This window comes from Danio rerio, chromosome 23, assembly GCF_052040795.2.
Source record: "Danio rerio strain M-AB ecotype USA chromosome 23, GRCz13ab, whole genome shotgun sequence".
Taxonomy (NCBI): Eukaryota; Metazoa; Chordata; class Actinopteri; order Cypriniformes; family Danionidae; genus Danio; species Danio rerio.
In genome coordinates this window covers 41,444,396-41,462,500 of record NC_141043.1, presented here as the reverse complement: position 1 = coordinate 41,462,500, position 18,105 = coordinate 41,444,396, and the positions used below count along the sequence as shown (strand labels likewise).

Sequence of the window (18,105 nt, the reverse complement as noted above, 5' to 3'; positions counted from 1 at the left end):
TAATGTTAAAGATTCTTTAATGTGATATAGATCCTTTATTTTCAGAATTTAATTTATTGTTTATTTTAGTTTTTTCCCACTAACAAGAATCTTCTCAACAAAGCTAAGACTCCACCGAGGTTCAATATTCTTAGTGAAACCATCAATGCCAATAAAGAGTCTTTATCTTGTGTAGCTTATTAGCCGTTTTGCAATCTAAATAATCTGTTAATCAATGGAAAGGTACTACCGATGTTAAAGGCTCTTGTGAATTACTCATCATTGTGAATTAAGAACCCTAATCTTAGTGTTCAGTAAGGCTCTAAAGATTTTTTTTTCTACTTTAAGGATCTGAAGATCAAGGAAATGTTTGACAGCTGATAAATGTAATTCATAGCCAATAAAGAACCTTAATTTTTAAAAGTGTAGCATTTACCATTGTTCTAAATAACCTTTTCCACCAATAAGTTTCTTACTATCAATGTTTAGACTCCACTGATGTTCATGTTCTTCATGGAATCATTAATGTCAATTACAAACCATTTACAATTACAAACAAACAAATAATATTAATAATAATAATAATTATTATTATTATTATTATTATTATAATGGGTGGCGCAGTAGGTAGTGCTGTCGCTTCACAGCAAGAAGGTGACTAGTTTAAACCTTGGCTTGGCTCAGTTGGCGTTTCTGTGTGGAGTTTGCATGTTCTCCCTGCGTTCGCGTGGGTTTCCTCCAGGTGCTCAGGTTTCCCCCACAGTCCAAAGACATGTACAGGTGAATTGGGTAGGCTAAATTGTCCGTAGTGTATGAGTGTGTGTGTGTGTGTGTGTGTGTGTGTGTGTGTGTGTGTGTGTGTGTGTGTGGATTTTGCAGTGATGGGTTGCGGCTGAAAGGGAATGCGCTGCGTAAAAACGTGCTGGATAAGCTGGCGGTTCATTCCACTGTGGCGACCCCGGATTAATAATGGGACTAAGCCGACAAGAAAATGAATGAATGAATAATAATAATCTATAAGATAAACTCTAAAATAGTTTTTTAAGGTTTACTTTAAAAAAAAGTACAATTTTAAAAGGATTTACATTTAAAAATATTTCATTTAAAGTGTCTGATAGCATTAAAAATGGGGCATTCCACAATTATATGTTTAACAGTTTGGTTACTTTTGCAATATTGACATTTTGGTGGTTCTTCTCCTTTAAGTAAATGTTCATGTGTGAGTCTTGTGTGTCCAATGCGGCATCTTCTATTAACAATCTCATTGTGTCTTCAGGGTAAAAAAATTAATTCTATTCTAAATGTTATTCCTATTTCTGGCTGAATTTCAAAAAGTTTGCTTTCTGAGCATCCCATTCTGTTTGCCATTTGATTAGAATAGCCTTTTATCAGTGGCTTTAGATCTTAAGGTTTGATTTTGCACTCCACCATCAATGGAAATTAAGGACCTTTATCTTGGTGTTTATTAATGTTCAAAAGTCTCTTATAATCAATGGAATGGTCCCACTGATGCTAAACATTCTTCAATGCCAATAAACAACCTTTATATTTAGTGTTTATTAGTGTACCAATTTTCCACTTTAAAGAATCTGTTGATCAATGGAAAGGCTCTGATAAAGTTAAAAGACTTCATGAAACATCAATGGAAATTAAAAACCTTTATATTAGTTTTTATTAATGTTCTAATGGATCTTTTGATCAAGTTCCACTAATGACAAAAGCTCTTCAATGCCAATAAAGAAACTTTATAGTAAGGAGTGCAACATAAGCTGACTGTTCTCCTGCATGAATCCTAATGTAATCACAGCATAACTGATGGTAAATGCATGTCATTGTGATCCCCTACTTAAATTCTCACCACACCCCGTCATGATTTTCTATCATAAATTACCAGTTAACTTGGCCTTTTAGACAACTTGTTGAACATAATATAATCCTTCTCATTGCTCAAGCCATCACACATGCAGATTGTCTCCCACAGGCCCTGTTTTATTCATTCTCCATTCCTCAGACCATCCTCACTGCATCTTTTGATTCACATGTTTGTTTGAGCTGAGGAATCCTCTTTCTTTGCCAAAGTGTACTATAAACTCAGTAATATCTCATAAAATAATGTCAAACAGGGCGCTCTAATATGTACAGTGCTCTGCGTTTTCCTATTCGACACAAAAGCATGACAACGAACAAAGGAGCAGAACAGCAGAGGGTGAGATTTTGTCATGTAAGCGCCGTTCATGGACACAGAGTCACATTGTAAATGTATACACTGGGGGCGAAAAACAAATTCCTCTGTGGTCACGGTGAACTTGATCTGCCACCATGAAAGGAATTCTTGCAACATGCTTACAATGAAAGAAAAATGCTAATAAAAAATAAAACAAAGGACATTGCATAGAATTCTGCAAAAGCAAAGTCTGCTTGAAATGTCACACGCTGCACCAAAAAAAAAAGAAGCAATAAATGCGTAATATTTTCGGCGCTTTGGAGTTGTCGATTTGCAACTGTTTTTTTTAATTGTTTCATTTTTTTTTAAAGATTGTTGTGTGTGTTTTTGTTTGCATATCATGAACTTTCCAAAGAAAGCAAAATGTTTTTTTCATTCATTTTTTCATTAAAGAGGACCTATTGTGCCCATTTTTACAAGATGTAAAATCAGTCTATGATATACCTAGAGTGTGTAGTATCAGCTCAAAAAACATTCATTCATTTTCTTGTGGGCTTAGTCCCTTTATTAATCCGGGGTCACCCGGATTAATCTTATCCAACTCATCCAGCAAGTTTTTAGACAGCGGATGCCCTTCCAGCCGCAACCCATCTCTGAGAAAATTCCACACACACACTCATACACTACGGACAATTTTAGCCTACCCAATTCACCTGTACCGCATGTCTTTGGACTGTGGGGGAAAACCGGAGCACCCGGAGGAAACCCACGCGAAGGCAGGGAGAAAATGCAAACTCCACACAGAAACACCAACTGAGCCGAGGTTTGAACCAGCGACCCAGCAACCTTCTTGCTGTGAGGCGACAGCAGTACCTACTGCGCCACTGCCTCGCCCATAGCTCAAAAAACACACAAATATTATTTAGAACTCTTTGAAACTGCCCCTTTGAGTCAAATTGTGCCATTTTAGTGACTGTCTCTTTAAATTCAAATGAGATGGTGATCTTTTCAAAAGAGGGAGGTGCTACAAACATCTATGGGTGCTTTCACACCTGTGAATCGATTCAGTTGTTCCGAAACAGAGATCACAAATGTTACATTGTTGCTCTTTGCTCTTGGAGCGGTTCGCTTTCACACTGCAAAGTTTCTAATCGAACCAAAAGAGCTAAAACAAGTCACGTGCGAGTAAACTCTCCTTACATTGGTCAGAGTGTCAGGGTTTATTTTGCAGCGTCCCGCTCAGCTGTCAGGAGTTCGCTCCAGGGTTCGTTTCAATCGAGCCGAGACCACCTCACTCAGGCGGTCTCGGAGCGATTACTTTAGCGCGGAACAGAGCGCGATTGCCCTGTTCACATGTGCCAAACGAACCGCGCTAACTGGGCAAACGAGACAGGTTCCGAAACAAAAGTGTAGGTGTGAAAGCACCCTATGTTTTAGCATTGCAGCATATTCAAAACTAAAGGCAAACTGCTGCTTCTCACTCATGGCTGATCGTCACAAGGCTTTCCCACTCTTATGACACGTCTTACCGATGAGACGTGAAACAGAGGTCCTGACTCTCTGTGGTCATTAAAAATCCCATGGAACTTCTCATAAAGAGTAAGGGTGTAACCCTGGTGTCCTGGCCAAATTCCCTCCAATGGTCATCACCCATCATGGTCTCCCAATCATCCATATTCACAAATTTAGCTCTGTCACTGTCTCTCCACTCCATCTATAGATATAGTGTGTGGTGAGCTGGCACTGGTGGTGTTGTGGAGAGACCCCCCCACCCCCCACTCATGATTGTGAAGTGCTTTGGGTGTATGTCTATACACAATAAATTTGCTATATAAACACACATTACCTTATATTGAGTACAAAGGGAGCATGTCGATTAAAGAATTTCTGCAGACTGTTTTTATGTAGCGTGATTATAATAAATAGATTTAATTAATATTCACCATTAGACGCAGGCTATTTACACACACTCTTACCATCCAACTGTTTAGACCCCTTATAAAAGTCATTTTTGCATAATAGTTCCCCTTTAAGCTAAAAGTGCAGTGGAGTTATTCTATTATTTTTCACTTTTTTAGAACTATATAATTATATAGCGTCTCTATTCAAAAGTACAACTATAAACTAATGATAGTTGTTTTTAAAATGCTCATAAATTATTAATAATAACACGATCATTATGTTGGGAAAAGGGGACAATTGCATATATTATTTCAATATTTGTCTTTGGGCGTAACAGTGTTTACTAAGAGGTTGTTTAAGAAACTTCAATAGCAACCACAGTGAGTTTGTTCAGTCAGGTTGTGTCCACTGTCATTATGTTATCTAAATATTCAACAGCTTGCATCCTCTGGTTTGACTGTTTTACTTACTAGAAGAACTTTGGACTTCTGGTCACATGCCCGTTGTGGAGATGAAAGAGATAGTTCACCTGGAAAATGAAAATTCTGTTTTCTGTTATGCATTTCTTACAATTTATATTTTGAGAAATATCACTTTTCCTGCTTAGCAAAGTCCAAAAAAAAAATCTGAATTGCTAAATTGGATGACATTTAAAAAGCATATATACCATTATTCAAAATTGCAACAAAAAACAAAGATTTAGCATTTTCACATTTTAATACCTATGGGCAAGTTCAACATATAAATGGAAATATATGGGTTTCTTCAGCAACTGACAGTTTTTGGCACTGTGAATGTCTAGAATGTAGACACGAAGGCCTGGTTTAACATTAATAAGTTTATAGATAAAGTATCTGGACTCAAACTGTTGGTTGGGTTACAAATAATATAAATCTATATGTAAAAAAAATGCACACTTTATATGTAAATATATTATAGGGGGAAATAACTCTATATGCTTTCCGTATTTGATAGGTCATCAAACTTTTTTAATTATATATTGTTTTATATATATATATAAACATGTATGTGTGTGTGTCTGTGTATATATGTATAAAATTATTATATATACTAAAATTATTTGTATTTTTTTTGCCATCAAAATAAATTTACTGAACATAGACACAGAAGTTTGCAAAAAATGCTCATATATAGTTAAAGTCAGAATTATTAAACCCCCTGAATTATTAGCCCGTTTATTTTTTTCCCAATTTCTGTTTAAAGGAGAGCAGATTTTTTGAGCACATTTCTAATCAGAATAGTTTTAATAACTAATTTCTAATAACTGATTTATTTGATCTTTTACTAGATATTTTTCAAGACACTTCTAGCTTATATGTCAATGTTAATTTTATTTATAAAGCACTATTTGACACAACCAGATGTTGACCAATGTGCTGCACATTACAAATCAAAACAGAGAAAAAACAAATAAATATATAAATATATATATAAATATCAGCCAATCAGATTTTTATATATATATATATAACTATCAGCCAATCAGATTTGAGAACCAGAGAACCAGTTATATATAACTATCAGCCAATCAGATTTGAGAACCAGACAGAACTGTTGTATATATATATATATATATATATATATATATATATATATATATAAAAATAAATATTATATATATATATATATATATATATATATATATATATATATATATATATATAATATTTATTTTTATATATATATATATATATATATATATATATATATATATATATATATATATATATATATATAAAAATAAATATTATATATATATATATATATATATATATATATATATATATAAATATTATATATATATATATATATATATATATATATATATATATATATATATATATATATATATATATATATAACATTATAGCTAAAATAGACAATTTTCACCTAGATTTAAAAACAGGGATGAAACAGATCTGATACAGAGGGGCAGAGCATTCGACAACCTAGGACCAGCTATTGTGAAGGCACGGTCACCTCTGCATTTCAGCCTCTACTTAGGGATGCATAATAGTCTCTGATTAGATGACCGAAAGTAACATTTAAAGGCTTAACTAGGTTAATTAGGTTAACTAAGCAGGCTAGGGCAATTAGGCAAATGATGGCTAGGCTATTGTAAAATGATGGTTTGTTCTGTGTAGACTATCGGAAAAAATAACCAAAAGGGGATAATAATTGTATCCTTAAAATGGTGCTTAAAAACTTAAAACTGCTTTTATTCTAGTCAAAATAAAACAAATAAGACTTTCTCCAGAAGAAAAAATATTATCAGACATACTGTGAAAATTTCTTTGCTCTGTTAAACATCATTTGGAAAATAAAAAAAAAATAAAAATAAAAAAAAATCAAAGGGGGGCTAATAATTCTGATCTCAACTGTATAAAAATTTATTTGTTCTTAGACATGGATAAATCTAGATATAAAGGGACAAAAAAGTACATTTTAATTCAACCCATGATTTCTCATAATTCCTTTATAAATAGGCTATTAAATATTCCTCAATTGCATAGTTTGTTATTAAGTTGGCCGTGTACTGTTTAAAAATTTTGTGAGTTTAAGTTTCAAAAAATAACCTAGCCTTTAAAATTATAGTTATTTCAAATAAGAATTAGGATAATTATTTACTTTATAGCAGAGATGCAAAAACTAGGGAATGTGGGCCAAAGTTAGAACATGTTAAGCTTTGATTTGTCCCGTCATCCCATCTGAGAAGAGATGGAGAATGATGGGGATGGTTTTGAGGTTGTCAGTTTAAATTTAATGTAGCCCTTTGCTAGTTTTTATTGTTAAAAGCTAATTGAAATTAAGTGTTTCAATTAAATTGTGTAAATTAAATCAGATTTTGTTTAAATGTACACATTGTCATCTGATAATGTAGAGACTTAGGTGAGCAAATCAAGTCAAAGACTAGTGACTAGAGTATTCAGCATTGAACTTCTAAAGAGATTGTTAATTTTTATTGCAATAAATTATCAATTAAAATGTTATTCTGCATTAGTTAATAGGATTTAAAGTGATGTTTTCTATTTATTTTAAAATATTATAAAATGAATTAGGAAATTAATTATCCAAGTCAATTTAAATGTAATATAGTTTGGTATATTTGTTCATACATATTCATGGCGCGTGACGGTATTTGATTTTTGGCCCTTTATACGAAAAGTTTGGCCATCCATTGCTTTAGAGACAACTATTAGTTATTTTTGCTTTTAACTAAAAACTCGCTTCATTTAGATTTTTCTTCCAAGAAAAGCTTCTCAAAGACTTATTGCCAAGACAACGTTGTTTCTTAAGTAAACAGCTAACGTTATCTATATTAAACATACTTTAATGTTAATATTATATATTTAATAGAAAACGAAACAAAATAAGGAAAAAACGCATTTTACACTTCCATTTCCAATGTAAACACCCATATATATGATATAACATGCGAATTCGACATTTAAATCATCAAAAGTATGTTTGTGTGGGAGTAAATCTACGGTTGTCCAGAAGATGTCAGTAAGTGTTGCTAACTAAAATCCTCAAGTCTGTATGGCTGCAGCCCAAAATCCTTGCAACAGCGGATAATTTTAAGAAAACCGACTTCAAAACGCATTTAGTTAAGCCAGTAATTTAGATTCAAACATAAAACTTCATAATTTCTTTGTCAAACGTACCATATTTTCGAAGCAGCAACCGAAACACGCAACAAACACTCAAACATCCACGTGCTCCATTCAGACGCCGTTCAGGCGCGTGCACGCAGCTCGCTTCCCGTTCAAGATGGCAGCCACCATGAAGAAAGGAGTGGTATGTGTTCCCATTATCGGCTTTCTGTCTACATTCACGTTGTTTTGTTGCTCATCCCTGAGAAACGCGTTGGTGATGCTGAAATATCTAAAATATTAAACGAAAGAGACAGCTGAGGGAAACTGAGGACGGTTTATTGTTTATTTTCACCGGCTTGGATGGCTAACGTCATATTATTCGTGCCTGTCTGTTAATGAGTTTTATTGTAATTATTTACATTTACGTTCATCGTTCTGCACCAATCTATCTATCTATCTATCTATCTATCTATCTATCTATCTATCTATCTATCTATCTATCTATCTATCTATCTATCTATCTATCTATCTACATTTAAATTTAGGTGGTTTTAAATCACATAATTGTATTGTCATTCTTAAATATTTCTTATAGATTGACCAGATTAACAACTTGTATATTGGGTTGTTTATTTTGTTCTTTTATATAGAGTTTAGTTTACATAAAAAAGCTTTTTTTAAATGTATAAAATGCTAAGCAAACTTATATTTGTGTAAATCACATCGAGTCTAAACCACAAAGAGTCAAGATGACAGGATTCAAATCAAAGATTTATGATTTGCTTAGCATTTATATTGTAAAATTTTAAAAGTAAATCTAAAGATACAAAGAAATGCAAATAATATGCATATTTAGCAAGGCATATTTTTTGACAGAGCTTACCGAACATCCAAAACAATGCTGAGTGTTTGTGTGTGTCCATGTGATGGTAACTTCATAATTTGAGAGCTTGTGAAACGCTTATAAAAATGTGTAAAGGAGTCAAAACAATGACATGAATTCCTATTTAAATGAAGATTTCTGATGCCTGTGTTGGTTAACATAGCAACTACATTTTTGAAAAGCATTTTTGAGTATCCTGTCATTTTTAATGTTCGCATCTTTATAAAGCACATTTAAAAACAACCAAGGTGGACCCAAGGGCTGTACATAGGAGTACTAAACACAGAGACGAAATCAGAATATAAAAGAAGCATTTAGAAAATAAAACAATAAAACATTGATCAAGGAGTATTAAAGCGAGAGAAAATAGGTGTTCAAAACAGACTTAAACACAGAAATAGAGGGGGAAAGTCTAATGTGAATTGGTGGGGTGTTCCAGAGTTTAGAACCAGCAACTGCAAATGTTCAATCACCTTGTTTTTTAAGGCATGTTCTGGTTACGTAAGTTAATTGAGATCATAAGATCTCAATGATCGAGAGGAGGTATACGGATGGAGCAAGTCTGTAAGGTACTGAGGAGCAAGACTATTGACAGCTTTGTAAACAAATAATAAAATTTTAAAATCAATTCTGTATTTAATGGGTAACTAGTGAAGTGCAGCTAAAATCGGAGTTACCGACTCATACTTGCGGGTGCCAGAGATTAGTCTAGCAGCTGCATTTTGTACCAGCTGCAGACAAGAGAGAGAAGACTGAGAAATACCAAAATAGAGTGAGTTACAGTAATCCAGTGTTATGAAGGCATGGATCATTGTTTGAAAATTTCTCTGAGATAATAATGGCTTCATTTTAGACAGTTGTTAAGGTGGTAAAATCAGGTTTTTACGACAGGACTGATCTCTTTTTAATTCTTAAATTTTCTTTAATTTAAAATTTTCATCAAACATAACACCGAGACTTCTTGCACACTGGGTAATATGTGGGGCCAAAGATCGTACATTGACATTTAACAGAGATTTTACTACGTCATCATGCAATAACACCAGAATTAATTTAAATTAAATCAAACCATAATAAGTAATGCACAATGTTTAATCAAAACTACTGCTTGAATCATAACTTGAGTTTACTTCTATTTTTAAAATATATTTATTATCTGTTTTTTGTCCTGTCTCTCTCATTCTGTTGCACTGTAAAAGCTTCTGTCACGAAAATAAACTCCTCGCATGTATGAACATACCTGGCAATAAAGCTCTGATTCTGATTCTGAACAGGCAGCAGAGGATGTCAATGTAACATTTGAGGACCAGCAAAAGATAAACAAGTTTGCCAGGAACACAAATCGGATGTCTGAACTGAAAGATGAAATCGAGGCCAAAAAGGTAATATTGTGATGCTTTTGATTTATACAGGATATAAGCTGCATTTTACTGACGCATAATCTTTATTGTGCGTAGAAATCTTTACAGAACTTAGAGGATGCCAGTGATGACCTCATGATGTGTGAGGATGATTCGATGCTGATCCCGTATCAGATTGGAGACGTGTTTATCAGTCACTCGCAAGAAGAGACGCAGGAGATGCTGGAGGCAGCAAAGGTGACTTTATTTTTTTTACACACTTTATAGGGCACTCAATACAATATACAGGAAAAACTGTGGAATGTCATTGTGGGCCATTACAAAAATTTAAAACGCTTTTGACTTGAAAAAAAAAGTTGCAAATCTAGGTCAAAAAAGTTACAATAAATTGTTAGGTTTAAACACAGGCGCTTTGTTTACATTCGTTAAAATGCGTTAGTACGATTATAAGTGGACAATGGTAAATACAGATGTAAACAGAGCTTGAGCTTGTTCACTTTTGAGCACCTTCAGAGTTAGAGGAAAACATTCGATTGGATTACTTTTATAGTGTAAACCAGGGCTATTCAATTGGCGGCCTGTGACCCGAATACGGCCCCCGAGGCACTTTGTTCCGGCCCTCCAAACAGTGTGACCAAGACATCAAAAATAAATTTAGTTCAGTCGACAAACAGTCGCTATGGTTATGAAGTGGCCTGCGTGTGTTTAATAACAGCACGAGCTGCAATTTAATTCTGCACAGAGCTTGAGTCATCATAAGCGAGTGGTGCGAGCAGCCGAAAACATGTTTATAGAAAAGGCTATTTGTACAATGTACTGATATCGTTAATAGGGATGCAACGATTAGCCGATTTCACTATTAACTGCGCTTTAATTCGTCACATTTTATTAATCGTAAAGTCTTCTCTAAGCCGCATTTCTGTTGCACTGAACGAAACGAAACCGCTGCAAAATGCCAAGTTGCCTGTGCGCTAGTTTGAAGTACACCGAGGCTAACACGCACGCACACAGGATTAACTATGGCAGTGGCTGTTCCTATATCACGTGTTTTCCGCTTGCAAGTTTGTTATTTCTAATGTAAGAATATATGACAATATGCGGGCGCCAGTGGAGCGCCGTGCTTGCGTCTTTCTGGGCACACGCTGTAGAAAACATCTCACGGTGGGAGTTGTTTGTTCTTTTCAGTGCAATATCAACAAAAGATATGTTAGACGAATTATTATTAAAATGATTATGTATGCTTGAATGCAGATGGCAACAACAGTTAATCTAAATAGCTACCTACCTAATATAAAGTTTGAATTTACATTAGACGTGATAACAGTGAAACCATGATTATTCTTCAGACTATATAATTGTACAACCAAAATCTATAATTGTTGCATCCCTAATTGTTATGCAGGTCAAAACATAACATATGAATGTGTCTGAATGTACAAGACGCCTACTTCAGCAATGCACTGCTCTCCTTGTGCTCTGAAATACAACATTTGAGTGTTTGTAAAAAAAAAATTAAAAAAAAGTAAGTCTATTGTACAATGCACTGATATTATGTAGTTTCAAAATACAATATATTAACATTTTAATGTAGAAAAAGCCAACATGAGTGTCTTGAGGAGCAAAAATATGGGCTCTTATATGCTTTTGTGTCATCACTCATATGGCAAGTTATATTTCTCCGGCCCTTCGTTTGGGAAACTTTTCATGATCCGGCCCCCATGACAAACTAATTGAATAGCCCTGGTGTAAACACTCATGTGATTGAATGCATTCAAATTATTTTAAACGTGGGGTATGAACAAAACTTGATGAAAGAATGTGCGTTGCTGCAGGTAAACTAAGTAAACATATTTACCTTAGGTGTTGACTTTATTCAACCACTTTAAATCATCATATGAGCCATAATCATTGATACATAAATAAAACAATGTTATTCTGGCATACATTCACTTTTAGTAAGGGTTCTACTGCTCTCACTACTGAGCTACTTTTTAAATAGTGTGCTTTCCAGACACTTTTGGCCATCTGTAATATCATAACGGGGGCGAGGCAGTGGCGCAGTAGGTAGTGCTGTCGCCTCACAGCAAGAAGGTCGCTGGTTCGAACCTCGGCTCAGTTGGCGTTTTTTTGTGGAGTTTGCATGTTCTCCCTGCCTTCGCTTGGGTTTCCTCCGGGTGCTCCGGTTTCCCCCACAGTCAAAAGACATGCGGTACAGGTGAATTGGGTAGGCTAATTCACCTTTCCCAGAGATGGGTTGCGGTTGGAAGGGCATCCGCTGCATAAAAACTTGCTGGATAAGTTGGCTGTAAAAATAGCAACAGGCGGTGGTTCATTCCGCTGTGTTAACCCCTGATAAATCAGAGACCAAGTTGAAGAAAAATGAATGAATAAATATATGGTAATAGGTCAATATAAAATTTTCCCTGTTTTGACCGTACAAATTTATTTGATTTATTTTTATTTTTTGCTTAAAATAAAGATCACGATTCTCTCACGATTCTGTAGATGTAAAATAAAGCTTAATATGAGATTATTGTTTTTTCTCAAACATATGGTAAAACAACAATACTAATATTATGTGTAGTTCTACTGGTTTCTATAAATAATTATATTCTACTTATAATAATTCTGATGTTGAGTTATGTTTAAGATATAGGCCTATGTCTGCAATCTGTCATTGAGAACAGTATTAGACCATTTAATTCACTGGTAAAATCAACATTATATAGGCTAGAGTAGTTTTACTGACACTGTAAACATTTATTTTCATGCACAACTGTGTTCACTATGAAAGAAAAAAACATCAAATGCTTGCCGCAGTCATAACTCTAAAATGCGATATGATCATTTTAATGATGTGCACGCTTTCAGTTTAATTTTTACTGCTAAGTGCTGTTCATACTTCGCTCGCGGCTCTCAAGCGATCACTCTGTGCCACAAGCTGAATATTATTTACAACTTTATTACCTGTTACTCACAGCAAAAGCATATTCTGTTCACTAAAGTAGACGCGCACGCGTCTATCATTAAGTAGGGCGTGTGCCCCCGCACAGTCAGCAGCTCACGTCACGTGTGATTTCCTGGCCCGATTACAGCATTATATGAAGACAAAAATGACATTATTAGGTGAATTATACCTTATATATACAGTATGTGACTCTTTTAACATCATTTGGAGGTGTCCATGTCGCTGAGCAACGTGTGTGTAACAATGAAAAGACTCGTACAGCCGCCTTTGCTTCTCTCCTGAACTTGAAAACATGATTGGCAGAATCGTAGGATTAAGATCGTCTAGGGCAGTGGTTCTCAAACTGTGGTACGCGTACCACTAGTGGTACGCGGGCTTCCTCCTAGTGGTACGCGGAGGAATCGCTGAATAATGAAAGAAACAATTAACACTTTTAATCCTCAAATGTGTAATATAACATCGATGTGATCAGCATTGGCTGTTTTGTGAAGTGTACGATCACAGCGCTGTGCTTAGAGTGTTTATTTTAGTGCATTGTGTCATAAGCTGCTATAAATCAGTTTCCGAAGTTTAAGAATAGATTCTGAAGCGTGATTTGACTGACATGAAAAGTAGCCAATCACAGTCGACCTTGTCTAGTTGCGTGAAACGTAAGGGCGGGACAAATGCTTTCTGTGTTGCAGAGACAGAAAAAACTACTTAAAAACAAATGTTTTGTTGGAATAATGCTTCTCGGATGTTTTCACTATAGATATGTCTAGCAGAGTAATTAAACCGCGGACATATTTCCTGCCTTTTTGATGATCAACAAACACGTTTCGCTCTCCGACAGCCAGTCGACTCGCCTCTGACCTGTCACTCCTCTAAATACATTCTGAATGGCGGCGCGGGAATGGAGGTATTGCGCAATTACTTATTTCTGCAAACGTGGCGAGTGCTTTATTTTAACACGAGAGCCCATTCATGTACGCAAATCACTAAAACAGATATGCGAGCTCTTAAATAGGCTTTTTTTCAAATGAACTGCAAGTCCTCTCATGATCGCCTGTGTGCTCAGATTGAATACAATCGCGATCTTTCCACTATTAAAGTAGACATTATTTATCTTTGCTCCTTGACTAAATTTAGTCAAAAGTATTTAAAGTTATGAAGTATTTAGAAATAGATTGATGCATGATCGATAACAATGCTAATGGTCTTCTTATTTGGCTGTGTTGTCAAGTGAAACTTTAGCAAAGGTGGAGCTTTTTTGTTTCTTTACGACAAAAGAATTATGCTGGAAATGTTTCTGGATGAGGTATATGTGTGATTTATACATTTAGCTGTATTCTGATCTGTCCTAAAGCATTACAGATCAAAGCAATCCATTGTTACTTATTGTTTATTTATCAAAATTTACAATAAGACTCTTAAAGCACTGCTTTGATAAATGTATTGTTGTCACATTTCAAATACCTCAAGTAAAATAAAGTCATTTGTTTTATTTTTTACTGACAGTGTACTTGTATTTTTTTTACGTTTCTATTTTAGATTAAGATCAAGTGTAAAATAAAATCTACATGTGATGTACAGCTATTGAAGAAACAAATTTGCCATATTGTAAAGAAAAATAGTGTAAAATATGTAAATAAAAGGCTAAATAAAAATCTTTTTACCATATACTTTAACCTTTCAAAGCTTAAAAATATATTTTTTAAAAAATGGGCAAAAAGTGTCTCTATGGCCTTAAAGATTATTTGGTAGTTTTACCAGTGCTATTGAAAAAGATTAATTGTCATGAAAGGAAAAATCGACCATACTTCCTTTGTTAGTGCATATTCCTATACACGTAGCTTTGGGATTTAAGCAATCAAACCATTAAATCAGGTTTACACTTAAAAAAAGTGATTTCATAATGAAAATCTGATTTTTTATTCAAAAGTAACCAACTAGTACTTTTTAAAAGAGTACTTTGTACTTTTACCAAATATTAGCATTATTTACTAAAAATGTTGTTATTTTAGCAGTGCAATAGTATTTTTACTTGAGTACAAAAAAGATTTCACAAGCATTTAGTGCAGGTTTATTATATTATTAATATATGATTAATAAATATTATTTTTAATGTTTTTTATTTGTATCTATTCCTATGCAATATTTTATGGGTTGCATACAGAATACATTTCAGGTCTTCAATACATAGCATGTCAGTCTTGAAAAAAAAGAAGGTTCTGGAATTCATTTTCATTAGGCTGTGCCTGTATGAACCCTGTCATATACATTTAACATATATTTCAAGATTTGTCTGAAAGTGTAGCAATATGACATATAGCCTATATTTATAAGGTCCAAGCAGCATTTCCAGCTTTTGATGAATAGGCTACTATGAATACTTCAGATTTAAGTACAGCAGTTTTCTTTTTACTTTTTAAGAACAGCGCCATTTTTTAATGAATTTTTAAAAGCACATTTTAACTAAAACTTTTTTTTTATCTGCAAGCACAGTTAATGTTCAGACTATTTAAAATGTTTAAAGTGACTGACAATAATACATATTCTTAATAATAGGAAGTAATCTGCATCGTTTTTAAACTGTGCACACCTGTAGCTGCTTAATTAGGCCTACGACGCTATTTTTTAATACTGGTTAAAAAAATAGCGTCGTAAGGTGGTACTTGGAGAGACGATTTTTTTCTAAGGTGGTACTTGGTGAAAAAAGTTTGAGAACCACTGGTCTAGGGGGTCGAATCTTTTTTCACAATCTTTTTTCGATTAATTGTGCAGCTCTAGGCTGTAACATAAAAAATGTGGAAAAAGTGAAGCGCTATGAATACTTTCCGGATAAGTAAATAAACAAGTTTCCAGATAAATGGCCTCTACTTGTCTTTGCTTTGCAGAAACAATTCTTTTTTCAATTTATACTAGCCCAATGTCTGCTTTGAACCCTGTTTGCTGATCTCCTGTTATCCACAGGAAGCTCTGCAGGAAGAGATCAAGGCTCTGGAAGGTCGCGTCTCATCCATACAGGGGGTCCTGGGAGATTTAAAGGTTCAATTATACGCCAAGTTTGGAAACAACATCAACTTAGAGGCGGACGAGAGCTGAAACCTTTAGCTGGTGGACTTGACCTCATAGACTGTCCATCTCTAACAGGACAGGACATTTCTACAAATCTTGTCCGGTTTACTCCAGTGATGTCTGTTCAGTTTCACATCTTGTTACGTTTAATCAAGTTCTTGAGGTGTTGCATCCAGGTGGTTTTTGGGGGACGAATGAAATGTCCAGAATGAGAGAATTGAAAGGCACTGATGTCAAAATAAAAAAAAGAAGAAACATTTTTTTTTATGAGTTCCTTCAATTTGGGTTCAGTATTGAGGTGAATGTTTCTTGTTGGCACAGTTATAGTGTTTTGAGCAAATAGCAAAGGATGCATGCAGTGCTTAATTTGTAAATGAACAATTTCCAGAACAATACCAGGATATAAAAGTTACTGTGACCGGCACCCACCACAATTTCAGGTTTCCAGGAACATGACATCACTAAACGGTGATAGCACCAATGGTGATCAGTTTACTAATACCACTGACTTTCATTTCACTTCACTATTATGTGACAAGTGGAAAAAAAAATTAAAATACTCACCGTCTAATCTTCAAGAACAGCCCACGGTTACCTCTTCCATCCTGTTTTTTGCCTGACTTGATTGCTTTGCTTCTGTCTCCCGCTATCCTGATCCAGGGATGCAGTTCCATCTTCCAGAGATCTTTTTTTAATCAGGCTCATTATTAGATTTACTGTTTTAAAAACATACTTCCTCTTTGCCATTTTGAAAATACAAATATAATTTAGGTAGGCCACTATCCCATTATTTATTTTTAAAACAGTAATCATCAACCAATGAGAGTGACTGTAAATGCAAGAAAGCTGACTGGTCAAAAATATTGTTGAGGGCCAATAGTAAAACATGCCTTCTGCTTTAACTTTGGCTTGGTGACGACCTTTATGTGTGTGGGTGTACACAATCCACACAGCGTTGCTTTGTGTTTTTCACTGGCACTCATTCACAATCTCTCACACACACAGATGCAGGTATTCACTAAGCACATGTTAATGCCGGATGACTCAAAATATTACTGGAAGGGAATTTTCCGGAACAGGATCCGGCTCAAATTAAGCACTGGTTGCAGGTTCTAATCCTACTTGATTTAGCTAATAAAGCAAATAAATAAATAAAGTTAAAAAGACCTCATAAAATAAATGTCTAAGAATTTATTTTTTAAGTTTACATTTTCAGAGGTGGCGATTAATCCTTTAATTTACTATTGTAAACAATGAGGGGTGTAAACAAAAACAATGGTCCCAATGTATTTCCTGTTTTACATTTTTCATTTCTAAAGCTTCTGATAATCCAAAAAGAGACACATATTAATAAATAATATTATGATAGCTGTTTTAACATTATGGTATGATTGAGTTGCCTTACTTTACAGTTCTGAAATAGTTTGATAACAAGCCGGAAATGTTCATGGGCCAATGACATCGCCACATTAATATGAGAAGGGATAGTTCACATCAAAATTAAAATGACCTTATCAATCAGTCTCTTATCTGTTCAAAACTAAATTTTTTTTTTTTGTTGAACACTAAAGAAGATATTTTGAAGAATGCTGATTGCTGGCATCCACCGACTTCCATAGAAGTAAAACTAATTATTATGGAAGTCAGTGGGTGCCAGCTATCAGCATTCATCAAATTGTCTTCTTTAGTGTTTAACAGAAAAAAGAAAGTCAAACATGCTTCAAACAAGTGAAGGTTGAATAAATGATGCGAGAATTAAAAAATTGAGTGAACTGTCTCTTTAAGTTGACTAAAAGGCACAGTAAATGCATTAAAACTATTGGAAATCTATTTAACAAGCTGTTTTTTATTTTTTATTTGCATGTTGTGATATGTAAGACTGGAGGAATGATGTTAAAAATTCAAGCTTTGCATCACTAAATAAATTACATGTTAAAATATATTTTATATATATATATATATATATATATATATATATATATATATATATATATATATATATATATATATATATATATATATATAGTAAAAATGCTTTGGTAAGCAACAGTGATTAAAAAATACTGATTTCAAACTTAAATGTTAGTTCTTTGGAAATAATTTTTATATCTTCATTTTCTTTTAAATACGTTATACATTTATTAATTAATGTATCATATATTGAGTACTGGAAT

The 18,105-nt window shown here is 34.1% G+C and overlaps 2 protein-coding genes across 38 annotated transcripts in view; one reads left to right on the top strand and one right to left on the bottom strand.

Annotated features, from left to right (window-relative positions):
* The window catches only part of bcas1 (brain enriched myelin associated protein 1), a 49,813-nt gene extending 41,945 nt beyond the window's left edge, over positions 1–7,868 (bottom strand). For 21 of the 35 annotated variants that reach the window (XM_087305735.1, XM_087305757.1, XM_087305738.1 and 18 more), the window contains exons 1-2: positions 7,732–7,851; positions 4,516–4,574 (exon numbers count right to left, since the gene is read on the bottom strand). In XM_087305735.1, coding sequence (XP_087161861.1) covers position 4,516 — 1 coding nt within the window. In that variant the 5' untranslated portion in view covers positions 4,517–4,574; positions 7,732–7,851. 35 annotated transcript variants of the gene reach the window in all.
* pfdn4 (prefoldin subunit 4) lies at positions 7,572–16,514 on the top strand. Of its 3 annotated transcripts, none has more exons than NM_001386509.1 (4): positions 7,572–7,864; positions 9,820–9,927; positions 10,003–10,143; positions 15,827–16,514. In NM_001386509.1, the coding sequence occupies exons 1-4, from the start codon at positions 7,838–7,840 to the stop codon at positions 15,956–15,958; spliced, it is 408 nt and encodes a 135-aa protein (NP_001373438.1). In that variant the 5' UTR covers positions 7,572–7,837; the 3' UTR covers positions 15,959–16,514. The 3 variants fall into 3 exon arrangements, 2 of the variants coding, with proteins under 2 accessions (NP_001373438.1, XP_087162268.1); XR_015522954.1 differs by having other exon boundaries at positions 7,831–7,864; positions 10,003–13,205; positions 15,593–16,188; XM_087306142.1 differs by having other exon boundaries at positions 7,831–8,069; positions 15,827–16,188.
* Positions 16,515–18,105: the final 1,591 nt, after the last annotated feature.